At 47.5% G+C, this 27,971-nt stretch overlaps 2 protein-coding genes across 2 annotated transcripts in view; one reads left to right on the plus strand and one right to left on the minus strand.

Annotated features, from left to right (window-relative positions):
• Positions 1-27,971, minus strand: part of TSEN2 (tRNA splicing endonuclease subunit 2) — an 841,321-nt gene that overhangs the window by 548,509 nt on the left and 264,841 nt on the right. The window lies entirely within an intron of this gene.
• Positions 14,268-27,971, plus strand: part of LOC137426005 (voltage-dependent L-type calcium channel subunit alpha-1D-like) — a 545,673-nt gene continuing 531,969 nt past the window's right edge. Inside the window, 2 exon segments of the mRNA XM_078775346.1 lie at positions 14,268-14,346; positions 17,951-18,162. Coding sequence (XP_078631472.1) covers positions 14,268-14,346; positions 17,951-18,162 — 291 coding nt within the window.

Below are 27,971 nucleotides of genomic sequence, written 5' to 3' on the forward strand. Positions count from 1 at the left end.
TAATCGTAAATCATCTGTACCGCCTAAACCGCCAGCAGGTCCGCCGTCATCGCATCGCTTAATCGTAAATCATCTGTACCGCCTAAACCGCCAGCAGGTCCGCCGTCATCGCATCGCCTAATCGTAAAATGCCAGTTCCGGGAATTCTGGCCACTCTTTCTCGACCTTAAAATGCACAACTTTCGCGTTCATATGATGTCATTATAATCCCAAGTCGGGAATCTGTTGATATGAAAACAAACCACGAGGATTCAGTGTGATGCTCTCGGTTGCTTCGGAGAAAGGAGACTCCTTATTGGCTGTATAAATCGCATCCGGAGCCATAGAGATAGAATACCTGAGTTCGGCGAACGTAACAATCGGCGCCATGTTGTTACTCAGTTGGTCACGTGCGTTAATCATCTGCTATTGGAACGTACCTTTGAGACGACACTCTGGGTGAGTTGACCAGAGTCCAGTTGACCAGTTGACCAGGTCCAGAGTCAACTCTGGTTGAGACTCACCTCACTTTAGACTCTCTGGACCCTTTCGACAATGTAGACTCTCTGGACCCTTTCGACAATGTAGACTCTCTGGACCCTTTCGACAATGTAGACTCTCTGGACCCTCAAGACCCTTTGCTATGAGCCTAGCTTTTTAATATTTGAATGCACCAAGCATGCCAAGTCACATAGACAAGTTTTCTTATAACTCAGCTTGGACTTACTGACACAAAACATCCCCATAACACTAACACGTCACATTCCGTGAAGTTTCATATCACAGTGGTGATATTGTTTTGATGCATGTAATGTATGATCCACTCATGATTCTGCGTCTGAGAGAGAGAGAGAGTATGTGTGTGTGTGTGTGTGTGTGTGTGTGTGTGTGTGTGTGTGTGTGTGTGTGTGTGTGTGTGTGTGTGTGTGTGTGTGTGTGTGTGTGTGTGTGTGGTTTTAATGTTTCATATTTCACTGGTCAAATTCACACGGAATCAATCAACATACACTATCATTGCAAATGGATGCTGAGATGGACAGGGAACAACCATTATTTAAAGGAAGATGTTGGGATGCTTTCAAATGATCATTTATTGTGACAATCCCTACGTTCAATAAGTTTATAATTGACAAAGATGGATTTACTGGTCTGTACGTGCCAACATGCATATTCCATGCAATATTACATGATATTACATGTGTGGCTCCTTTAAAAGAACACCAATTCAGCTCAATTCAAAGTGAATTTTATTGTGTGACCAGCAAGCACATCGTCACCCCAGGCCTGCCAACCTGGAAGTGACGTGTACATCCGTATCCGGTTGTTATACGTTCCTGACGGTGAGGTCTGATGTTGCATACATCACAACATATATCTCACATGACCCCTCTCACATGTTGCATACATCACAACATATATGGGACCACACATGATCAGGAGTGGATCATACATTACATGCATGAAAGCAATATTACTACTGTAGAAAATCATGAAAAGTCATGGAATGTGACATGTTATGGGGATGTTTTGGCTCAGTAAATCCAAGCTGAGTTTTAAGAAACCTTGTCTATGTGACTTGGCATGCTTGGTGCATTCAAATATTAAAAAGCTAGGCTCATAGCAAAGGGTCTTGAGGGTCTAAATTGTCTTAAGGGTCTTGAGAATGTAATGGGGTTTTAATGGTCTTGAGGGGTTGAAGTGACTAATGGTATCGAGGATATAAAGGGGGTTAATGGGTCAAAAGGGATCTCTCAATAAGGGTGTAAAGTTAAAGCTCTGAGGGTCTAAAATGTTGAGGATCTGAGGGTCAAAAGTCATGTCTGTAAAAAAAAAAAAAAGGTCTAAACTCTAAAGGATCTTAAAGGTCTCAAAACTACATTCCAATAGCATGTAATTAAATTAACGCTACCCGCATGTGACCAGCTGAGCAACAACATGGCGCCTATTGTTAAGTTCGCCAAACTCTGGTTTTCTATGGCTCTGGGTGAGGCGTGGGTTATACTATCGTGCGATTGCCCCTCGGTTGAGACCGGAGGATCGCGGATAGACTCGAGCTTACTTGGAGGCGTTTCCAATTCAATGGCGGATCGACACACGAGCCGGGGTATTGGGGGAGGATGCCGCCTTCTCACCTGTCGGTCCCGCGCAGTCTTCATCTGCGAAGTGATTAAATTCACACGAACACGGAATTATGTACAACAAGAAACAATTATTTTTTACGGAACCCGAGAACAATGGAACGTGACGATAAAAACTAACCCCCCTATTGAGCGCTCTTACACACAGATTTGCACACGGACGAGGGAAGAGAATAAATTAAAAGAACTGTTGTGTGTGCGTTTGTGCCTGGGCTTATCTGTCTGGATGTAGTCGTGAGGAATTGTCCGGGATGGTCAGCTCCAAAAACAGTTGTCCGACCGCGCTCCGGTTGGCGAGAACCACTCGGGCGTTGGCGAGAACCACTCGGGCATTGGCGCGAACACCCCTCTCTGCACGGTCCGTCCCGCACCACACAGCACAGCATGCAGGCACCAGGAGCACGGAGAACAGGGGAGGATGATCGTCGGCGCTGGTCTTTCCACCAAAGTCCAAAGGCAAGAACAGGTCCAGCACGAAGACATAGTCCAGAGCAAGAGGCCAAGGGAAGAGAGAAAAATGCCGGCGAGCGAGTCGTTTTGTCATTCGAGGTGTGATGTCAGCCCTCCCCCTCTACCAACCAGTGCCTCATTTACTCGTCACCTTTCGCGCCTTTTTACGTCACCGGCGCTTCTCCTCCAACCAGTGCGTAGCTTGTTGGTAGTTCTTTCGCGTTTTCCTCACTGATTGGCCGAGGTGTCATCGGTCGGTGGCCAATCAGTGTGTCGCTCCTTCACCTTCCTTACCCCCAATCACGGGGAAGCTTTTTGTCCCTTCCCCGACCAATCACACGTTCTCCTGGGCGTGGCTCTCAGTCTGCCTGGTCAAGCTTGATCGCCATGGTGTACCACTGCGTGGCCGCTTCCTGCTTGTCTTTCCGGTCAGTCATTGTTGTGGCGGAGGGGGGATTAATTAATGTAGTGCACTAATGGATCTATCTAATGTATGTGGTGTGTTGCCATAAGGGACAAAGGGTAGATCACAGGTTTCACATACAATGGAGTCTTATCCTTATTCCCTAGAACTATTTATCACAGGATCATCCTCGTATGATCACAGGTACACACTTAATCCGACATTCGGTCCAGACACGTCCTCTACTTACTGTGCATCGAGATGGTTCTTCTGTCACAATCATCGAAGCACCTACCTATGCAGATCTACCTGGATCTAGATATTCCCCCCTAACCCAAATTCATAACACAGCCCCTCCCCCCCCCCCCCCCACCCGCCCCGGAACTGTAGCCCCTGCAAGGTTCACTGCAGGCACTACCATTCCAGTCTTAGCACTTACTATCTCACACTTAATTAACCTATGAAATAAAGCAGGAGAGTTGTGGGAAGTGAGCTGAAGCTACCTACCTATTTTCCTTAACAATGCTAACCCCCTTAACAACCTTACATTTCAAATATTTACAATCATTAGGATTCGTCGTTCCTGTGGAGGAAGGGAAGCAAACAACACGCAAAACTACCTTAACCACAAACTTAACCTTATTCAAACTTTCAAGAATTGTAAAAACTTCAAAAACTCGATAAACATTTATACAACCCCTTCCTACAGACCACGTCCCCCCGGTGGATGCCACAAGACGCAACCTTACCTGCGGGGCCATCCCAATGCACCCTTAAATTTCCACGGGCCCTGTCCTGGTGTTACAGGTGAGTGACGGCCCAGTGGATTTCGACCACATTCATTCAACACAAACCCATAACAACTCATACACATTCCCTAAACCAAACACATTTCAAAAGTCAACAAAGCACTTATTCCACACCCCCCTGCAGGACCATGGCATTGATGTCATATATACATGTGTGTGTTTCTCTCAACGAGGCAGCGAGGAGGTACCGCACAATCAAGATGGTGGTGGCGCTTCAGGCTGTGGTGCCCACAGTCCAAAAACAAGTCTTACAAGTTCATTGCCCCTCCCCCCTTTACCTCTAGGCCCCGTGACAGTCAAGCAGCCCTTTCCGCCGTTACCCCACCGGTGGGGGTCTCCACACACCGGACTCCTTGGCCTCCTGCTTCAGCGCAGCTCACACGGGTCGCCAGGAGTCTCTTACCCCAGGGCGCCCAAACAGACGCTCTACTGACGGGCTCCAATTTTCAGTCACCATTGGCTGTCAGGGGTCATGCCGCAGAGGGAGGCCGCAGTCATCGCTCCTCAGAGCTTGATCTGTACGTGCGGACACGCACACCTTCCCCACCCACAAAATCCCCAAAACACATTTCCTCCCCCGCTGCCATTCAATTCTCCACCACATTGCAAGAGCAGATGTTACAAAAGGTTGCCATGGCCTGCCATCATGTGAAATTCCATATTCATATTTGAAACCATTTTCACAAAACACATTTCAATACACAATAATCACCTCTCATCCATAATCTCCACCCTCACGACCACATGAAAACACAACACCTCTACATAAACAAACGCCACCCACAAGACACGGTGTGGCACACATTCCATCCCCCTCACCGGCCATTCCATCACTCTCACCCGCCCCCTTCTCCAAATTACATGTCCCCAATTTAACAAGCAAGTCCTGAAGCCTGGGACAGTACTCATCCAAACACTTACCTCAAGTGCAAGTAGTTACAGGTTGGTTGGGTCCAAGAGTGCCATCCACTACACCTAATTTCCCCCTGACCCTTCCAATCCACCCAGGAGCCTCCCGACCCATGTAGGAGCTCAATCTATCCCCGTGAACTATCTGTGGAAGGGTATGCGGGCCCATCTGAATTTTGAACACCACATCAGTCACCTGTCGAAGCACCACCCCGGGCCCTTCCAAGGTGAGGTGAGTTTTGGGCACACCCCCTTCCTTCTCCGGGGCCAGTAGAGCCAAACAAGGTCTCCAGGAAGGAACCGAGGTGTGTGAGCCCGAGCATCATACCGCGTTTTCATATGCAAAGAAGCCAAGCCAATTTGCTTCCTCGCAAACTCATGAACCTTTTCCATGCTCGCTTTCAAATTGGTTGCATAGCTTTCCACAGTTCGCTCACCCGGTTCGCCTGGTGACGGTCCCATCAACAAATCTGTGGGGACTCGCATCTCCCTACCGAACATCAACAAGGCGGGGGTGCACCAAGTGGTCGCATGCTGGGCGGTCCGGTATGCCATCAATATAAAGGGAAGGTGCTCGTCCCAATCCTGTTGGTTTTCAGATGTAAAGAGGGCCAATTGTGTCAACAGTGTCCGGTTGAACCTCTCTACCATCCCATCCGACTGAGGCCTCAGGGGGGTCGTCCAGGTCTTATGAATTTAGAGGAGCTCGCACACCGACCGCAGGAGGGTGGATTCAAAGTTCCGGCCCTGGTCAGTGTGTAGCTCCCGTGGGACGCAAAATCGGGAGAAGAATCCCTCAACTAGAACTTGAGCTACCAGCCGGGCTTCCTGGTTGGGCAATGGGTAGGCTTCTGGCCACTTGGTGAAGTAGTCCATTGCCACCATAATGTACCGATTCCCACGGCGGGTGGCTGGCAGGGGCCCCACATCTACTGCCACCCGCTCGAGTGGTGCTCCAACATTGTACACCTGGAGCGGGGCCTTGCGCACACGTGGGGGTCCCTGTGGCAGAGGTCGCAGGATCTCACCCAATTTTGAATGTCTCTGCCCGAATTCACCCAGTAGAACCTCTGCCGTAATTTGGACAACGTTTTGGCCACGCCCAAATGTCCCATTGTCCTGGTCCCATGCACGTGCCCCATAACCACTTCCTTCAATTTGTTGGGTACAATTATCAACCAGGAAGCTACATCGCCCGTTGGTGTCACCCACTTTCTGAACAAATAGCCCTCTTTCAACCCCAATATCTGCCACTGTGCCCAATAGGCCTTTACCTGGGCCCCGTGTGGAGCAATCTCCTCCCAAGAAGGTCTTTTGTCCTCCTCTAGCCAATGAAAAAGGGGCCCCAAAACAGGATCCTCCCTTTGACTCTCTTGCCAATTCACATCGCCCAATTCAGGTGGGGGTTGTGGCAAAGTTTGCCTGGTCACTCCCGCTGCATATAGGCATGCATCAATTTGATCCTGCCCAATTGGATCCTTGGCTTCTTGTCTATTACAAAATTTGCACTGTGTCTCCCAACAGGGGCACCGAGAGAGAGCGTCTGCATTGGCATGTGCTTTGCCGGGCCGATGTTGCACAGTGAAATTATATTGCTGCAGCCTCTCAAGCCACCTTGCAATTTGTCCCTCTGGCTCTTTGAACCGAAGAAGCCATTGCAAGGAGGCATGATCCACTCGGATCACAACCTCCCTCCCATAAAGGTAAGGGTGAAAGTGTCCAACTGCAGACAGTAGGGCCAATAGTTCTTTGCGGGTAACGCAATAATTTCGCTCGGGCCTTGAAAGTGCCCGACTGTAATACGCAATAACCCGCTCAACTCCCTGTTGCATTTGTGACAACACAGCTCCCAATCCTTCCTGGCTCGCATCTGTATCCAGGATGTAATTGCCATCATCCGTCGGGTATGCCAAAGCTGGGGCCTCCACCAGACGTTGTTTTAAGTGACTGAATGCCTCGATGCAGCTCTCTGACCATATAAATCGGGCTCCTTTCTCCGTCAATTTGTGCAAGGGTCTTGCAATTTCTGCGAAATTTGCTGCAAATCTCCTGTAGTAAGAGCAGAGGCCCAAAAATCCTCTGACTTCCCTTACATTTTTGGGGGCGGGCCACTGTTTTACCGATTTCACTTTTCCAGGATCAGTGGCCACGTTGCGCTCGCTAATCACGTGATCCAGGTAAGTCACCTCTCTCCTGAAAATTTCACACTTGCTCGGATTCAATTTCAACCCAGCACCCCTTAACCTCTGAAATACCTCTGACAATTTTTTAGCAGCCTGTTCAAATGTGGGAGCGTGGACCAATGCATCATCCAGATTGACAAGGCAAGTCTGCCATGGTAAACCAATTTCAACACGTTCCATCAGACGCTCAAACGTGGCAGGGGCATTGCACAATCCAAAGGGCATGACTACAAACTGCCAGAGACCCTTTCCTGTGGTGAACGCTGTTTTCTCTCTCGCCTCTTTTTCCATCTCCACCTGCCAATAACCACTCATTAAATCCAATGTCGAAAACCATTTTGGGCCTGAAACGGCATCGAGGGTGTCATCAATCCTTGGCAGGGGATACGAGTCTTTGAGAATCACGTGATTGAGCTGGCAGTAGTCCACACAGAACCGAGTGGTCCCATCCTTCTTTTTCACCAGCACAATGGGTGACACCCAAGGACTCACCGAGGGCTCGATAAGTCTGTCTGGCTTTTTCCATTTTGCTCACCTGTTCTTCTGCTTCCTCTTTGTTAGCGAAAGGGAGCCGCCGTGGTGGTTGGCGAACAGGCCGAGCCTCGCCAGTACTAATTTGGTGGCTGACGAGACTCGTGCGTACAAACATCCTCGGGAGAGAGAGAAAAAACATCCAAGTTCTTACCAACCAAATTGTGCAATGTCTCTACCTGCTCTGATGTTAGGCCCTCTTCAGAGCGTGTCATCGTGTCCCGCACTCCCTCGGGCCAATCACATTTCCCCAAATTTTCCCCTCTTTCCGGCTGTACTGGCAAGCATGTGGATCCACTTCCTCCGGTGACCTCTACTACACTACTGCATTTGGCTACTATGGCTCCGCCCTGAGACATGCCTAACTGCCAACATAGGCCCACGGGTGTCTACGAGGGTGCGAGCCACCATCAATCCCTCGGTCCCCTGCGAGGACCACGACTCCACTAGCCCCAGCTGGCCAATGGGTTGAGCACCTGCTGCTAACACCACCATCACCACTGTCTCGGACCTGGGAGGCACGGTCACAGTGCCTGGCACCTCTAGCCACGTCCCCTGAACCTCCTCGTCATTCCCCAGTCCCACCAACTGCAGCCTCTCAGCGCCCAACCACATATGACCACGCCCGAGGTCTAGTTGGCAGTCGTGTTCCACCAGGAAACTCAATCCCAGCAAACACTGATCGCACACCTCTGCCACCCATGCCACCACGTTGACCTCCAGACCACCCAACTCCATCCGCACCACTCCGCGTCCCAATATTGGCGCCATCGCCCCCGTAGCCTGTTGGAGGCTGTGTCCTACTACCCTATCAATTTTATCCCAGCCTCCAACACTCTGGTCTAGCACATTCGGATTGATAATGGTGTCACTGGCTCCAGTTACCACCACAGCCTCACAAAACTCTCCCTCAATTTTGCATCGAACTACCACCACAGCCTCATGAAACTCTCCCTCAATTTTGCATCTAACCCTTAGATTACTCGTGCCAATTTTTCCGCCATTCACTACTTTCACCAAAGGAGGGCGCTTCTCCACACACTTGCCAGCCGAGCATGGCCCTGTATGCTCGGCTCGTTCTAGTTTCCCAAACACTCTATTGCGACAGGCCCTGGCCTAGGTGGTGGTCCTCTTTCTGGTGCCTGTGGACCCACTGGGGGCCCCCTCCTTTCTGGGCTGTGAAGCCTGTTAGGAGGTGGTGGCCCAGGTGGTTGCCGACAATCCCTCTGCATGTGCCCTCTTCTCCCACATCTAAAACACGTTCCCATGAACGGACCCCTCTGGTACCCAGGCGGAGCACCCCTTACTCCCGGCCCAACCCGATGAAAATCAGGTCGTCCTGATGGCAAACCTGGACCAAACTGCCGTGACTCACCCCCTGCAAATTTACCCCCGGTCAAATTCGTCAGCTGGCGGCTGATCCCCCTTAACATTCGGCCTATGACATCCTCTGACTTCTCCTCCTGATCCCGCACCTCTGCCTGCCGTACCGTCACAGGTGCCCTCTCTGATGCGCGGTTCGACCTCCTCAAAAAGGTCAGTCTCGCCGCGCATTTTGCCGCCCGGTGCACAGTGGGCAGGTCCTGCATCTCCACCAGCGTCCGGACCTCAGGGTCCGGAAGAGCAGCCATAAATTTTTCTATCGTCAGCTTGTCCCATGCCTGTGCTGGTAGGTCTCTGTATGCTATCCTCACAGATTGGTAAATATCCTGAGCCATCTCCTGCATCGTCTCGTTAGGCTTTTAGCCTACGATGCAGCAGCTGTGCCCTGACCAGGTCGCACCTTGCCCCTGTCCCATACCTGTGATTCAAGGCCTTGCAGATGGCCTTGCTGGTCAATATCCATCTGGGACTACGTTTAGCACGTCTGCGGCTGACCCCCGCAGTGTTACCACCACATTCCCCATGTGCTCCTGCTCTCCCCAACCATTGAGCTGAGATACGCACTCAAATTGTGTCAGGTAAGCCTCGAGGCTCCCTGACCCATCAAAATGTACAAGGGGGATTGTTTTTCCAGAGACTCTATTCCCTGATTCCTCTCTGTCCAAATCCAGCCCGGGGCCAACCCCCCCCCCCCCCCCCAACTGGGTATTCAGTTTCGGAGTCTCTGGTGCCCAAATGTGGCTCGTGGTGAGGGTCTCTTGGGTCACCTTAATCTGATCCTGGAGATGCTTAACGGACCGACTCACCTCTTCCCTTAGGCTTTCTTGGACCCGAACAACCTAGGCTTTGATGGTATTGTTCCAGGTCTCCAGTCGCTCCTGCATCAAATCACTCACCCTTTCATTATCCATTTGCGGCCCCCACAGGCCTTTCTCAATTAACCCCTGCTCCTGCTCCATTACGTGGGCTTCCAACCCTTTTACCTCTTCGGCCAATTCACCCCCTTGTTGTTTAAGGAGTCCCCATTCCTCACTCTGTTGTCGCATTCTGGCATCCACCCGGCCCCGATAGCCCTCCAGGTCTCCATTTGCTTTATCAATTCGGGTATTCGTGGCACTAATTCTATCCTCCAACTTTTCCCCCATTCGGACAGCCTGGGTCATGCCCTCCTCTATTTTTGACATTAATTCTTCCCGTTTAAGTTCAATTTCCACCCCCATGGATTTTTCCATCTCCCCCACTTTAGTTTCTACTTTAACCTCAAATTCCCCCAGTCTGTCCGTCATTTGGTTCTGCACTCTCCCTTCTATGCCATCAATTCGTTCCCCCAGCTGCTGTGCCATTTCCCCAATTTTTCCTTCCAATTGTTCAATCCCTTTCCTTTATTTCATTCCCTTGTTCATTCATTTGCTCATTCATCCCTTCCATTTCCCTCTCCAACTCCAATCCATCAATTTTATTTTCCATTCCTTTAATTTGTTCTTTCAATCCCTCCTTTTATCCATCAATTTGCCGCTCCAATTCTTCCTTCAATCCATCAATTTTATTTTAGAATCACTCACTCTGAGCATTCATGTCATTCCTTTGGGCATTCAGCCTTTCATTCAATCCCCCTATCGGCTCACTCTGAGCATCCATTTTGTTTTCCATTCGCTCACTCTCAGCTTTAATGCTGTTATTTAATCGCTTATTCTGAGCATTCATGTCATCCTTAATTCCCTCTATCTTCCAAAAGAATCGATCCCAAATCTGGTCGGGTATCGCGGCCGTCCCCACGGCGGGGGAAGTTCCATTCCTGCTCTCCACCCCATCTACAATCGGCTCATTTCGCCGTTGGCTGAAGCGTTTCCCGCTCGCGTATTTTATTTCAGAAAAATCCAAAGCTTTTAAATTTCCGAACCACGATGTCGTGCTTCGTGCACCCCAATCGACTAAAAAATTTTAAAGCGCCTCTGACTATGAAATTTTTTGCGTCACAATGCTGAGTGCAATGTACGCCCGACTGTGTCGATCTCCCGCCGCGGACAAAAAAACTGTCCGTCGGGCCCAGATGCCACTCCTGACACCACTTGTCGCGCGATTGCCCCTCGGTTAAGACCGAGGGATCGCGGATGGACTCAAGTTTACTTGAAGGCGTTTCCAATTAAATGGTGGATTGACACACGAGCCAGGGGATTGGGGGAGGATGCCGCGCTTACCTGTCGGCCCCGTGCAGTCTTCACCTGCGAAGTGATTAGATTCACCCGAGCACGGAATTATGTTCAACAAGAAACGATTAATTTTTACGGAACCCGAGAACAATGGAATGCCACGATAAAAACGAAACCCCCTATTGAGCGCTCTTACATACAGATTTTCACACAGACGAGGGAAGAGAATAAATTAAAAGAACTGTTGTGTGCGCGCTTGTGCTTGGGCTTATATGTCTGGATGTAGTCGTCAGGAATTGTCCGGGATGGTCAGCTCCAAGCGCAGTCATCCGACCGCGGTCCGGTTGGCGTGAACCGCTTGGGCGTTGGCGCGAACACCTCTCTCTGCACGGTCCGTCCCGCACCACACAGCACAGCACGCAGGCACGAGGAGCACGGACAACAGGGGAGGATGATCGTCGGCGCTGGTCTCTCCACCAAAGTCCAAAGGCAAGAACAGGTCCAGCACGAAGGCATAGTCCAGATCAAGAGGCCAAGGGAAAAGAGGAAAATGCCGGCGAGAGAGTCGTTTTGTCACTCGCTGTGTGACGTCAGCCCCCCTCCCCCTCTACCAACCAGTGCCTCGTTTATACGTCACCTTTTGTGCCTTTCTACGTCACCGGCGCTTCTCCTCCAACCAGTGCGTAGCTTGTTGGTAGTTTTTTTTGCGCCTTCCTCACTGATTGGTCGAGGTGTCATCGGTCGATGGCCAATCAGTGTGTCGCTCCTTCACCTTCCTTACCCCCAATCACGGGAGGCTTTTTGTCCCTTCCCCGACCAATCACACGTTCTCCTGGGCGTGGCTCTCAGCCTGCCTGGTCAATGCTTGATCGCCATGGTGTACCACTGTGCGGCCGCTTCCTGCTTGTCTTTCCAGTCAGTCATTGTTGTGGCGGACGGGGAATTAATTAATGTGATGCACTTTGATCTATCTAATGTATGTGGTGTGTTGCCATAAGGTGCAAAGGGTAGATCACAGGTTTCACATACAATGGAGTCTTATCCTTATTTCCTAGAACTATTTATCACAGGATCATCCTCGTATGATCACAGGTACACACTTAATCCGACATTCGGTCCAGACAGGTCCTCTACTTACTGTGCATCGAGATGGTTCTTCTGTCACAATCATCGGAGCACCTACCTATGCAGATCTACCTGGATCTAGATATTCCCCCCTACCCCAAATTCATAACAATACATTCGCGATTTTCACAGCCAAATTATACTACTGTTATTATTGTTGTTAACATTATAAGTATGAATTAATATATGCTTTGTCACAATGTTATCATTGTTTTCCTTATTACCCTCGCCAGAGGAGAGGGTATGGCATTTGAGTCCGTTTGTTTGTCACTTGCCGGAAAAATTCCGGCAAGGATGTTGGTTGATTGGTTTGTCTGTCTGTCTGTCTGTCTGTTTGTCTGTCTGTCTGTCTATCTGTCTGTTTGTCTGTTTGTGCGCAGTACTACGTCTACATCGTTGCACATAGAATCACCATAATTTACACACATATTTGTCTTGCCCTGGAATAGACTGTGCCCAATTTTTAACTATCTAGGGCCAAGGCCTCCATTATGACGTCATAATTCGATAATTCGAATTGCAATTTCTTGAGCGCAATCAATCAAGATGCAATTTCTTGAGCGCCATGTCGGCATAAACTGGTGGAGAAAAAAATAATAATGATGACGTCATCGGTCACGTGGTTCGGCCGCCATCTTGGAAAAACCGAAAAACCTTGCACCTCGACATCTCCGAAAGCGCTGAATAGAAAAAATTGAGACATGGCTCATTGTAAATAACTCCCCATGGGGAATAAAATATGTTAATGATGATGTCATAGGTGCCTCCATTATGACGTCATAATTCGACAAGTACAAAACTTCATACGATCAAGATGAAATTTCTTGAGCATAATGTAGGAATAAATTAGTTTAGAAAACAAATAATGATGACGTCATCGGTCATGTGGTTCGGCCGCCATATTTGTCCAAAATGGCAGATTTAAAAAAAGTACATTCCGGCAAGTTCTCGGTCTTTGACCGATTTTTCATTTGTCTGTTTGTCTGTTTGTCTATTTGTTTGTCTGTTTGTTTGTCCGCAAAGAATAAATATGATTTTCTCTGCAACCGTTGATCCGATTGACAGGAAATTTTCACCATAAGTGAAACTTCACCTGCAGAATTTTTTAGTCATAATTATGACGTCATAGGTCACGTGGTTCGGCCGCCATCTTGGAAAACCCGAAAAACCTTGCACCTCCATATCTCCGAAAGCGCTGAATCGAAAAAATTGAGACATGGCTCATTGTAAAGAACTCTCTATGTGGAATAAAATATGTTAATTATGATGTCATAGGTGCCTCCATTATGACGTCATAATTCGACGAGTATAAAACTTCATCTGATCAAGATGAAATTTATTGAGCATAATCTAGGAATTAATTCGTTTAGAAAAAAAATAAAATAATGACGTCATCGGTCACGTGGTTCGGCCGCCATATTTGTTTTCACACAAAAGCTTTTAAAAACAATGAAAATACATCCTGGCGAGGGTTTGCAATCTCTGATTGCTCTTTTTCTTGTTAATTTTGTAATCAGAATGCCATGCCATGGAAGGACCGATTAAGCTGCTCTATACACCTTGACATGGCGCGTGTTTAAAACATTGTGAATTATTCCGCATTATTTGTAGTTAATTAGCCTAATGAACACATGGGGCCATAACGATCATTTTGGTGCATTACATTCCATATCATAAAGGTCCAGTAGAACTCCACAAAAAACATGACACACACGTACACACACACACGGTATAAAACAATTTCTGGAGTGTTAAAGGTTCACAAGACCACATTAGGAAATGGAAAGAATATGGAACCACCCAGACTCTTCCTAGAGCTAGCCGTCCGACCAAAAAGAGCAACCGCTCAACAAGGACCTTGGTCAGGGAGATGACTCCAGAACCAAATGACCACTCTGACAGAACTACACAGTTCCAATATGAGATGGGAGAACTTCAGCAATGCACAAATTGAGACTTAATGGGAGAGTGGCCAGACGAAAGCCACTCCTGAGAAAAAGGCAAATGACAGCATGCCTTGCGTTTGCAAATTATTTTGATCAGTGTGTTGACATCTTTTGGATTTGATGTCGTTCACCACAATGTTGGCCATCAATTATTCTCGTAAATAAGTCCACCAATCTGAATATGATTGAGGACCAAGAAGCTCAATGATAAATTTCATTTTTGTTTGCTGTGCATGTGAAGATTATTTTTCAGCGATAAACATGTGGCAACCCTCACTGACTGTTTGGACTCTGGAGACCACATCAGGAAGCAGCGATTCTTCACCTTATTTGCTTCAAGGTTGGTGAAAAATCCTCACTCATTTCCTTTAATGGTGAAGTGGAGATGGAAATAATAATGGATGTCCATCAATTTGACCTTTTTAGGTGTTGTATTGTTTTTATGTCTTTCACTCTCAACTATATTTTATGAGAAACTGTGTCTTGCAAGTTAAAGGTGATATATACCCTTTCTAGTGGAGATTAAGTGTGGTCCAACCCTCACCTCAGCAGGCGACCTTACCTCGCTGCACCTCATATAGGTGGGAAGAGGACCCAAGTTCTGTCGATGGGTATCCTCACACCGCCTCGCCTTATATAGGTGGGGCAAGGACCAGGACTCTGTCGGTGTGCGGCCTCACCCCAACCCGGCTTGTATAGCTGGGTTGAGGACTGGAGCTCTGCCAGCGGGGGCCACACCTCGCCCCGCCTTATATAGGTGGGGTGAGTACGCGGGCTGCCTCACCCTGCCCGACCTAATATAGGCGGGGTGAGGACACGGATGGCCTCACCCTGCCCCTCCTTATATAAGTGGGCGAGGACGCGGGCTCTGTCACCATGCGGCACACCCCACCCCACCTTATATAGGTGGGGCGATGACGTGACTTCTGTCGGCGGGACGCCTTACCCCGCCCGACCTTATATTGGTGAGGTGACCATTCGGGCTCTGTCGGCATGAAACAATACCATGCCCTGCCTCATATAGGTGGGGCCAGTATGCGGGAGCTTCTACCCGCCCGCATTATATAGGTGGGGCGAGGACGCGGGCTCTGTCGTGTGCGGCCTCACCCCGTCCCTCCTTGTATGGGTGGGATGAGTACGTGGGCGGCCTCACCCCACCCCACCTTATATAGATGGGGCGAGGACATGGGCTCTGTCGGAGTGTGGCGGACCCCACCACGCCCCCCCCCCCCAAACCGATCCTCTCCCCTCTCCTCTGTGTGTGATGCTCTCCCCCAATCCCCTGTGTGTGATCCTCTCCCACTATCACCTGTGTGGGATCCTCTCCCCTGTGTGTGATCCTCTCCCCTGCTCTCCTGTGTGACCCTCTCCCCTGTGGGTGATCCCCTCCCCTGTGTGTGATGCTCTTCCCTGTGTGTGACCATCTCCCTTGTGTGTGATCCTCTCTCCCCAATCCCCTTTGTGTGATGTTTTCCCACTATCACCTGTGTGGGATCTCTCCCCTTTTTGTGATCCTCTCCCCCTATCCACTGTGTGTGATCCTCTCCCCTGTGAGTGATCCTCTCCCCCTCTTCCCTGTGTCTCACCCCCTCTCCCCTGTGTGTGAACAACCCCGCTCTCCCCTGTGTGTGACCATCTCCCCTGTGTGTGAGATCCTCTCCCCCCAATCCCCTTTGTGTGATCTTCTCCCACTATCACCTGTGTGGGATCTCTCCCCTTTGTGTGATCCTCTCCCCTTTATGTTATCCTCTCCCCAGTGTGTGATCCTCCCCCCTTTGTGTGATCCTCTCCTCTGTGTGTGATCCTCTCCCCTGTGTGTGATCCTCTGCCCTGTGTGTGATCCTCTCCCCCTCTCCCCTTTGTGTGATCCTCTCCCCTTTATGTGATCCTCTCCCCTGTGTGTGACCCTCTCCCCCTCTCCCCTTTGTGTGATCCTCTCCCCTTTATGCGATCCTCTCCCCTTTGTGTGAAAAAAATAAAAAAAATAAAATCCTTTCCTCTTTGTGTGATCCTCTCCCATTTGTGTGATCCCCTCCCCTGTGTGTGATCCTTTCCCCATTGTGTAATCCTCTCCCCTGTTTGTGATCCTCTCCCCTCTCCCCTTTATGCAATCCTCTCCCCTTTGTGTGATCCTTTCCCCTTTGTGTGATCCTCTCCCCTGTGTGTGATCCTCTCCCCTCTCCCCTGTGTGTGATCCTCTCTCCCCAATCCCCTTTGTGTGATCTTCTTCCACTATCACCTGTGTGTGAACCTCTCCCCCTATCCACTGTGTGTGATCCTCTCCCCTGTGAGTGATCATCTCCCCCTCTTCCCTGTGTCTCACCCTCTCCCCTGTGTGTGAACAACCCCACTCTCCGCTTTGTGTTATCCTTTTCCCTTTGTGTGATCCTTTCCCCTTTGTGTGATCCTCTCCCCTGTGTGTGATCCTTTCCCCATTGTGTAATCCTCTCCCCTGTGTGTGATCCTCTCCCCCAATCCCCTTTGTGTGATCCTCTCCCCTTTATGTGATCCTCTCCCCTGTGTGCGATCCTCTCCCCTTTGTGCGATCCTTTCCCCTTTGTGTGATCCTCTCCCTTGTGTGATCTTTTCCCCCATGTGTGATCCTCTCCCCTCTCCCCTGTGTGTGATCCTCTCCCCTTTGTGCGATCCTTCCGCTTTGTGTGATTCCCTCCCTTGTGTGATCTTTTCCCCTATGAGTTATCCTCTCCCCTCTTCCCTGTGTGTGATCCTCTCCCCCTCTCCCCTGTGTGTGATCCTCACCCACTGTTCACTGGGTGTGGTCCTCTCCCACTCTCCCCAGTATGTAATCCTCTCCCCTGTGTGTGATGCTCTCCCTTTCTCCCCTGTGTGTGATGCTCTCCCTTTCTCCCCTGTGCGTGATGCTCTCCCCCTTCTCCCCTGTGTGTGATCCTCTCCCACGTTCCCTGTGTGTGATCCTTTCCTGCTCTCCCCTGTGTATGATCCTTTCCCCCTCTCCCAAGTGTGTGATCCTCTCCTCCTCTCCCCTGTGTGTGAGCCTCTCCCCTCTCCCCTGTGTGTGAGCCTCTCCCCCTCTCTCCTGTGTGTGATCTTTTCCTGCTCTCCCCTGTGTGTGAGCCTCTCCCCTGTGTGTGATCCTCTCCCATGCTCCCTGTGTGTGAGCCTCTCCTCTCTCCCCGGTGTGTGAGCCTCTCCCCTCTCCCCTGTGTGTGAGCCTCTCCCCCTCTCTCCTGTGTGTGATCTTTTCCTGCTCTCCCCTGTGTGTGAGCCTCTCCCCTGTGTGTGATCCTCTCCCATGCTCCCTGTGTGTGAGCCTCTCCCCTCTCCCCTGTGTGTGAGCCTCTCCCCTCTCCCCTGTGTGTGAGCCTCTCCCACGCTCCCTGTGTGTGATCCTCTCCCCTTTGTGCGATCCTTTCCCCTTTGTGTGATCTTTTCCCCTATGTGTGATCCTCTCCCCTCTCCCCTGTGTGTGATCCTCTCCCACGCTCCCTGTGTGTGAGCCTCTCCCCTCTCCCCTGTGTGTGAGCCTCTCCCCTCTCCCCTGTGTGTGAGCCTCTCCCACGCTCCCTGTGTGTGATCTTTTCCTGCTCTCCCCTGTGTGTGATCCTTTCCCCCTTTCCCCTGTGTGTGACCCTTTCCCCCTCTCCCATGTGTGTGATCCTCTCCCCTCTTCTTTGTGAAGTGTGCATGATTTAGCGGGAGGGGTATGAAGATTTGAGCTCTTGAAGTCACATTTTACATTAAGTGTAATTACACATTACACACTGTATTTCCCATGTTTACATTTACAGACTCACTCACTAACTCTGACTGAAAACCCCACTGAGTGGCTGTCTTTACCTACGGACATTGCTCTATCACATAAGCTCACCGGACTAAAGTCCCGTTGAGCTGATAATTATGAATGGTCTATGTAATGTTAAGGAGTTTTGGAAGGAAGTCACCTGTTCCTGTATGATTGGTAGGTGTATGGGGGAAACTTTGCCCTCAATTTGTTCATGGCTACAAGGGCTTCAGCGTGACTAATGATGTATCGAAAGCACGACTTAACATCGTTGAAATCTCGAAGACTGTCGGCTTGGATGAGGTGGAGGAGGGTGATGTGGAGGAGTTGCTGGACTCATACCTGGAGGAGCTCTCAAATGAGGACCTTCTACTGCTGGAGAAGGAATGTCAGGTGGATCTTAGACATTCGAATTTAATGAAAATAATCCATTGTAAAAATAGGACAATATAATGAGGATTGAGGAAGCACTCCCCAACCTCCGCCTCTTACATTCTTTCTGATGGGGAAATGTTTTAATTTACACGTTTTTCAATTACATGACTATCTTCAAGAATAAAACTATGGAGTTTAAAGAAGTTGCTGTACCACACATACAGATTTCTTTTTTGTAATGGCTCCCCAAATGGGGGGCCACAGATTTGTTTGGCGCCAGAACGACAAAAGGTTAATCTGGCCCTCCCTGGAGGTAGTGTTGCCATGCCATATTCTCTTACTTCACTGGTGGGCCTGTTGGTCCATTGTCCTAAATTTTCATTGGTCTTCACCGCCTTACCTACCTGCCAGACTCAGGGGGTCTTTTGGGTCCTCGGAGTCTTTTGGGTGCTCAGGGACATTTGGGTATTTTGGGTCTTCTGGGTCTTTTGGGTCCTCAGGGACTTTTGGGTCATCTGGGTGTTTTGGGGTCCTTGGGAACTTTTGGGTCTTTTAGATTCACAGCGACTTTTGGGTCATCTGGGTGTTTTGGGTCCTCGGGGACTTTTGGGTCCACGGGGACTTCTGTGTGTTTTGGGTCCTCAGGAACTTTTGGGTCTACTGGGTATTTTGGGTCCACAGGGACTTTTGGGTCTTCTGAGTCTTTTTGGTCCTCGGGGTCTTTTTGGTCCTCTGGGAGTTTTGGGTTTTCTGGGGGTTTTGGGTCCTCCGGGTACTTTTGGGTCATCTGGGTGGTTTTGGTCTTCAGATTATTTTGGGTCCTCGGGGCATTGTGTTTTTTTTTTTTTTGCAGTACTCTGGGTCTTTTGGGTCCTCGGGGACCTTTGGCTCTTCTGGGTCTTTTGGGTGTCCGGGATATTTTGGGTCCTCGAGGTCTTATGTGTTTTTGGGGTATTTTGGGTCCTTGAGGTATTTTGGGTCTTCGGGGTATTTTGGGTGCTCAGTGACTTTTGGGTTATCTGGGTGTTTCGGGGTCTTTGGGGTCTTAAGGATCTGAGGGGACTTAAAAGCGTCTTCAAAGCTCGAAGGGGTCTCAGCAGTCTAAAGAGTTAAAAGGTACATTTAAATAGTACGTAATTAATTAATAGACATACGTAATTAATAGACACTACAAGTATGCCTCACATACACACACACACACAATTCATCCATTTATAGTAGATACGGTGTAGATTTATAGTAGATCCCGACCCTAACACGCCACATCATCATATATATATCCATTAACAACAACACCCACAAACCATAGACTATATTATAAAGATTAAAAGAGAAATAACAAAACAGAATGACAAGTACTCATTACAATGTACAATTCGAATTTGGCATTCTTTCAAATAAAATATCATCCAATATGTTGCAGTTTAATAAGATAAGAAATCGTCAACAAATGATTTCTGACAAATCTGTAGATCAAAAAATACGCGGTGGAGAAAACAAAGAACTGTTAGAACAATTAATAAGAGTGACGTGACCGGATTATTATTCAATCTCTCATGGACCTTCTGTATCAGAAAGAAATGTAATCTGATATGTGCACTTGACCGATGACGTCATACATTGTCAAACTCATGAAACGGAGGGTTAATTGTGACGTGGGAACGTCATATGATCGTTCCTAGCAAGTTTTCAGCACCTGTCTTGCTATTGCGAATGGAGATACAGTCTCAAAATGACGTCATACATCCATCATACGCAGTGACACAGTTATATGTCTCGTGGTCAATACAATTGGGGGATAGAGGTGTTGTGCACAAATTGATATATGTTGTTTCATTCAGACATGTCACATGTATTCATGATTTTTGGAGATTTTATATACATACATACATACATACATACATACATACATACATACATATACATACATACACATACATATACATACATATACATACATACACATACATACATATACATATACATGTGTACATACACATACATACATATACATACATACATACATATACATACATACATATACATACATACATATACATACATACATACATACATACATACATACATACATACATATAGTGCCCCTTTAAAGCAGAATGCTTGCTGCCTGTGGTTCCATTAAACCAATGGAACACATCGAGTAAAGTTTTGGATGGAAATTATCAGTTTAAAAGGGTTAGGGTATTAGATGTTGTGCAGCACTGATGTGCTAAAACAGTGTAGATGCCGAACTCGCACCTGCTACTAGGTGTGTGACATTTTCACACGATATCGAATCTCCAGAGATCGGGATTATTTTACCTACGTTGGTGCGATGGAAGTCCTGAAAATCCTTACTGGGTCACGGACCATTGCTTACCCTGATGGGACATGGATCACGTGTGTGTGTTTTTGTTTATGTATGTGTTTCTGTATGTATGTGTGTGTTTCTGTGTGTATGTGTGTTTATGTGTGTATGTGTGTTTCTGCATGTGTGTGTGTGTGTGTGTTTCTGTGTGTTTCTGTATATGTGTGTGTGTGTGTGTGTGTGTGTGTGTGTGTGTGTGTGTGTGTGTGTGTGTGTGTGTGTGTGTGTGTGTTCACTGGTATAAGACCTGAATATATGAGCAGTTCTTCAAATGTTATAACTTGATCACAACTTTTTCCATTCTTGTCGTAAATCCAAGATACCCCACAATGGCTTGCATTACCTATAATGGATAAGGCCGAAGTGGATTTGTATATTAGTGGATTTGGCATCTCCACTAGTATATGAGTACAGGACTGCAGGATCTGCCAAGGGGAAACACCGAAGACCGAAGGGAAAAGAAAAGACATCAATGTTTTAGGTGTGCAGCTGGTTTGTGAAATTGATCCTGTGGCATAGTGACCACGAATCAGGCCGGCTAGTTGGTAAGGGGACACGATGGAGGTACACGCAACACTGGCTTGGGAGCGACAATGGCCCCAAAGAAATTCGCCAAGATGTACAGGCTGGGCAGAAGGTAAACATTTTAACACCCCAAATGCAGTGCGATTAAATGAACAGGCAGAGAAAGGAGCGAGGGGGCGACGATAAAATGAGCTGTAGGGGTGAGAAGTCGAAAGGGGGTGGGGAAACCTGTGGGGGCGACCTGCAGGAGCAGAAAAGAGCAGAAGGCGAAGGTTGGAGATGCTGAAAAGGATCAGAGTGGGATGAGCGCACATCAATAGGAGGAGCGCACACGGGGAGGAGGGGCCTTATTAAAGGGGAGGAGCTTCGTTCGCGTCTCGCAGTCAGCGCGTGCAGGGAGGAGAGGCGTCATTAAAAGGGGCGGAGCTGCGTCCGCGTCTCGCAGTCAGCGCGTGTGGGGAGGAGGGGCGTCATTAAAGGGGAGGAGCCGCGTCCGTGTCTCGCAGTCAGCGCGTGTGGGGAGGAGGGGCGTCATTAAAGGGGAGGAGCCGCGTCCGTGTCTCGCAGTCAGCGCGTGTGGGGAGGAGGGGCGTCATTAAAGGGGAGGAGCCGCGTCCGTGTCTCGCAGTCAGCGCGTGTCCAGTAGAGATGAGCGAATGATCCCACCATGGTCGGGCCGTCGAGCAAGGAAGGTGAGACTCGGGTCAAAGGCCTCGCAGGTTAAGGGTCGATGTCACGGGCAGCGATTAATTAATTTATCAGCCTCATTACGTTTTCTCTCATATCATGTCTGCTCGAGAAATCCCCAAAATCGGTGTTTGTTACTGTGAGTGCAAACACTTATTTTTGGACGCTCATATATTTATTAAAAGTAGAATTTCTGTCCGAGATTATGAATACTGGTAATTATATCCATATCTGTATATCACTGTTATTACTCGTACATCTTTTCCACCATTAATATTTGCGCATCGAATCATCATGGGTTCAAGCTCAACTTCGACATCGACTTTGTGACGAACGTGTCAAACTACAAAGGAAAAGTCAACGAGGATTTAACATGGAGACCCTTCGACTGATCACAATTCACCTTTGACCTCCGATCGTCCGTTTTCTTCTGCTCAACAGGTCGCGGTGCGCGCGTTACCTCGTTTACGTCTATCTGATGAGGACACAGACAAATACAATTGACTTGATCGACAGTATCTCAAACTGTCTAACATTGCAATTCAAAACAAGTTTGCTTATCAAAACGTTTGTGGAACAATATATTGAGGAGTTTTGGAAGAAGAAGAACTTTTCATTATGGGGGAATGACCTATTGAAGGACAAGATGCTGAATGTGTATCGATGCAGAGTGGACCCTTTCCGTGGGGTGTTCAAGATGTTCTCAGAACGGAATGTCTCACAACAGTCCAAGGAACGCAAACTTTGTATTTTTGTCGAAGTTTTGAAAGTGCGAGTCTGGGTTATTAAGAATTTTTTAAATGACAGGTACAATATTGGGGAATAAAACGTTGACCTATTTTGATCTGTGGTGAGTTTTCTCACTGGTTTTAGTTTCTGAAAGGTCCTCATATGTTTATGAACATCAGTGAAGTTCTTTTTACGAAATTATATGACAAATTCTAAACCGATGTGTCCAACACAGAGCAAGAATGGGCTATTGGTGAGTGGGTTTGTATTGTCGAGAGGGGGCCTCCAACATAGAGCAACAATGGGCTATTGTCGAGTGGGTGTGTATTATTGATTGTGTGCCTTCAACACTGAGCAACAATGGGCTATTGTCGAGTGGCTTTGTATTGTCGAGAGGGGGCCTTCAACACTGAGCAACAATGGGATATTGTCGAGTGGCTTTGTATTGTCGAGAGGGGGCCTTCAACACTGAGCAACAATGGGATATTGTTGAGTGGCTTTGTATTGTCGAGAGGGGGCCTCCAACATAGAGCAACAATGGGCTATTGTCGAGTGGGTGTGTATTATTGATTGTGTGCCTTCAACACTGAGCAACAATGGGCTATTGTCGAGTGGCTTTGTATTGTCGAGAGGGGGCCTTCAACACTGAGCAACAATGGGATATTGTCGAGTGGCTTTGTATTGTCGAGAGGGGGCCTTCAACATAGAGCAACAATGGGATATTGTTGAGTGGCTTTGTATTGTCGAGAGGGGGCCTTCAACACTGAGCAACAATGGGATATTGTTGAGTGGCTTTGTATTGTCGAGAGGGGGCCTCCAACATAGAGCAACAATGGGCTATTGTCGAGTGGGTGTGTATTATTGATTGTGTGCCTTCAACACTGAGCAACAATGGGCTATTGTCGAGTGGCTTTGTATTGTCGAGAGGGGGCCTTCAACACTGAGCAACAATGGGATATTGTTGAGTGGCTTTGTATTGTCGAGAGGGGGCCTCCAACATAGAGCAACAATGGGCTATTGTTGAGTGGCTTTGTATTGTCGAGAGGGGGCCTCCAACATAGAGCAACAATGGGCTATTGTTGAGTGGCTTTGTATTGTCGAGAGGGGGCCTCCAACATAGAGCAACAATGGGCTATTGTCGAGTGGGTGTGTATTATTGATTGTGTGCCTCCAACACTGAGCAACAATGGGCTATTGTTGACTGGGTTTGTATTGTCGAGAAGGGCCGCCAATACAGAGCAACAATGTGCTATTGTCGAATGGACTTGTATTGTGGAGGGAGCCTTTGACACAGAGCACAATGAACACGACGAATGACCAAAATCGGCCTCCACAACGAGTCCTCACCAACCGAAGCAGAGATTAATGCTGTCGGAGATTTTCATTCTGCCTTCCAAGTATAGAAGCTTCAATTTCGATGGCATTCCATTTCTGATCTCATTTCTCATGAGAGATGAGCAATACTATATCCACAGAACATGTTTTTTCTTCATCAGTATCCGAGCAGTGAATAGATGGTTCACATGAGCTGCTGGCCTCAGGTCAAAATCTGTAAGCCAGTGAAAATCCTCAGCGTCGCTTGTGTATGTTGAATGATATGAAAGAAGAGCCCTCTCATGCACTCCTTACATATTGCTTGTATCTCCATTCCTCCCTGCGTTGTTTAATCATTTCAATGTCAGTAACTTGCCAGTAACCCTCTTCTTGTTAATTTCCGAAAATCCAGGCTCACTGCTCACCTCCACTCATTTGTTCCTCCTTTTTCTTACCTGTGGAACCAACCTCCCCAGTCTGTTCGGCCCCATTCTTCTTTCCAGGGCTTCAAGACACCTGTTCATCACTACCTCAGATCCATACTCATGATCCCTTCTTCCTCCAAATGACCCCATTCCCAAACACACCCCTTTATCAGGTGATTTGTACCCCTCTCCCTCACCTTGATTTTTTGTTGTTGGTTGATTTGTCCCTCTTCTGTTTCATCCCTGCTTCCCCCTTCCTCATCTTGCTGTGTTTCATTCAGCTTCCATGCAGCTCCATGTGTCCTTCTCCCCTCCCCTTGATCTCTCACACCTATAATCTGCCGTTGGTGTTTCCTCCTCTCCATTTTGTTCCCTTCCATTCTGCTTAAGCTCTTCCATGAGCCCCAATAATGTTTAAAAAAAACAAAAACAAGAATTTGTTCAACACTTCTCATTTCATGATGTCACTCATCTCTCTGGTAATGAATGGTTCTATTGCTAAAAGAGTCTGACGGGATTGTGCTGAGGTAGCACACTTACCTTTGTGTTGTATAGCCAGGGTTTGATTCCTGGCCTCACTGTAAACTGTCAAATTGGTGCATCCCAGGCTGGGCATTGCATCACAATGCATGCCGATCTTCAGATGGACGGTAAGCCGAGTATCCTGTGTGCTTGCATTAGTTGGTGGATTTTAAAGATCCTACAGTCTTTGAATGAAGAGTAGGTGAGGCATCACCAAGACCCTGAAAAAACTAGAACAAAGCGACTGCATTGCCAATATGCCTCCGCATCGTCCCTGCCCTTGACAAGGGGTAGATGCTCTCGTTGACTGTCCTAAAACGAAACAAGTTTGATTTAAATCTCTTCAGCTGTTCTGAAGTATCACATTCTGACCAGACATGACAGGTTTCACATTGATCGGTGAAGCGGTTTCGGAGAAGGGTTTTTTAAAATATCGGCTTTCAAGCTAATATGGCTGCAAAACCATGTGACATATGACATCAAAAATGTACATTCTGCATATTATGTATGGGTAGGGGATCACGTTTGTGAATCTTCGTGTTTATCGGATAAGGTTCGTTTTTCTATCCAATATGGATGCCAAACCACGTGATCTATGACGTCATAATTTTGAAACTATAGCAATGGTGTTAAATGACATTTGTAAAGTTTCGCATCGATAGGGTAAGCGGTTTCTGAGATATAATTATTTAATATTTTCCTTCAATCCAATATGGCTGCCATACCATATGTCTCATGACATTTCAGTGATCAACTTTTAATCGCCATGCCTCTTCAATGACACGTAAAGTTTCGAGTCGATCGCTTTGGTGGTTTGGGAGAATTTTTTTTAAAGGTTTCAGATTAAATCCAATATGGCTGCCAAACCATGTGACCTATGAAGTCATAAATTTAATATTTCAATCTAAATGGGTCATAGATCATGTGCATGCAATTTCAGATTATTAGGATAGGGCAGTCGATTAAAACATATGGCTGGTACACCACTTCACTAATGATGTCATCATTATTATGCTTTTGTTCCCCATTGGGAGTACTTATCAATGTGCCAAGTTTCAATTTTTTCCATTCAGTGATTTCTGAGAAATAACTTTTAAATCATTTGTTTTAAATCCAAGATGGCTGCCATACCACGTGACCTATGACGTCACAATTATCATAAAAACATTCTACATTGGTGTCGCTTCTACCTTGAAAGTTTCATCTCAGTCAGACATGTGGTTGCTGAGAAAAACATGGATTAGCATGTACGGACGGACGGATGGACAGACAGACAACCCAAAAACATCATGCCTCCGGCCACCTTCGGGGGCGGAGGCATAAAAAATCAATTTCTAACCTAAAGGGGGCACTGCATCAGTGGCACAGCTTCACTCCCAGAAATGAGGCTACCAGCAGTCGCTTGCTGCACATTAATTAACGAGGTGTTGATATTGTGATAGTTGGGGTGCAACCACAGGCACCTCTTTTTAATCATGGCTGGTTTCTCACTTCCTCCGTTCCAGGGTATTGGCACAGGGTGACTTACCTTTTTGAATGATGCTGTAAGCAGAGCAGACGGCGGGCTTTATGTCCTCTGATTTGTATCACTCTTATGTTCACACAACATCAGAGTGGCAGTCTGTGGTTATAACCCATCCCATTAGGAATCAAACTCAGACTACATAGGTTATTCGTGAGCAGGCAACCAAAATTGGGCAATCTGTAATCCCTCCCCACTTCCCCCACATCCAATGCCAATTTCAATGAGTTAACTCACTATTGGTTCACGAATTATCAAGTGACCACGATATTCGTCATGTGTGTGCGTCTGTGTGTGTGTCTGTCTGTCTGTCTGCAGCATAACTACCCGATGATATCATCCGATCTTGATGAAACTTGGGTGGGAGGTTGATATCATGATCTAGTTGTGTCCTGCCTGGAGTGGGCGTATTGTGCCCATTGTGGGCGGAGCCATGCCCGAAAAAGATGTCTTTTTAGGGGGTAATCGAGTTCAAGCTACATCTTCTCCGAGGGATTTAGTGTAATCTGACAGGGGTTTCGATATTTGGTTAGGCCAATGTCATGTGTCTAGCCCCACGGAGCTCGATTTTGCATTTTCACCCCAAGGTCAAGGTCACAAGGTCATGAAATTTAGAAAAGTCGATTTGTGATGGTTTTATTACATTGCTCGCTTCCTGATAGGGTGAAATGTCGTACATGATCTTATATTATCACATACATCATGAAATACAAGTTTTACAACAAATTTCAGAATCTTCGACGTTTGATCTTTGAAGGTCACAAAGGTCAAATTTTCAAAGTTGTCGGAATCGAACCGAATTTTCGGTATTGTGTAGCTAACTAACCTCATAACTGATTATACATTATTTTCTATCTCATTTCAAGGTCAGTAACCTTCGTTTTGACATTTCCAGGCCAGCACCACACACAATTACGTACAGCTGGCTCTTAAAGGCCTGCGCACGCAGCGCATTGGGGCCCTTTGCAAATAGGCATGTACACCGCATGTCGGGGGCCGACACCTGCCACGTGGGCCCCCGACCCCCCAGTCCGAGCCTGTTTCGGTTATAGTCCGTCCTTTGTCATTGAATACCGCTCGCTCATGAACCATCGTCGTCTCCTGACTTGTTAAGCTTAAAATGGTTGAGGTTAATCCTCTCTTAGCATCCATGGTCCCTATTCTATCCCACCCTCATCCCCACCGATTTTGGTTTCCCAGGTCGAAAATCCAGTAGAGACCAGTAGGACATTTTTAGTGCTTTCTACAGGAATCAGTAGAGTTTCTGGTAGAACCCGAACCAGATTCGGTTGGAACCAATAGAAACCGTTCGATGCAACTGGTCTGAAAACCCAGAGAAACCAATAGGAACCTTTAAGTTCAACTGGTCCTGTATAAACCATTAGAGTTAACTGGTTTGAAAACCCCCAAAAAAGTATCCAAAATACTTTAATTCTATTTTGTTATAAACAAATGCAAAACGCACAGTTCCATATTGAATTGAGTTATAGCCATGTTATTTATACCTGGAGCACTGGTATGTTTCATCCATGGTTCACCAGAGGACCTGGGTTCAATTCCCCGTCTGGGCAAATTTCCCACATATCTCAATTGGTTATTTTCAATCCTGTTCATTTATATATTGGTTTTCTATCGGTCTCCTACTGGTCCCATTGACCTACTGGGTTTTTATTGGTATTTTCGACTGGTCCAGTATTTCACTTTCCTTTTTAAAACCAGTAGATTCTACTGGTCC

The sequence above is a fragment of the Myxine glutinosa genome, chromosome 4 (genome assembly GCF_964187855.1).
Source record: "Myxine glutinosa chromosome 4, kmMyxGlut1.1, whole genome shotgun sequence".
NCBI classification, from domain to species: Eukaryota; Metazoa; Chordata; class Myxini; order Myxiniformes; family Myxinidae; genus Myxine; species Myxine glutinosa.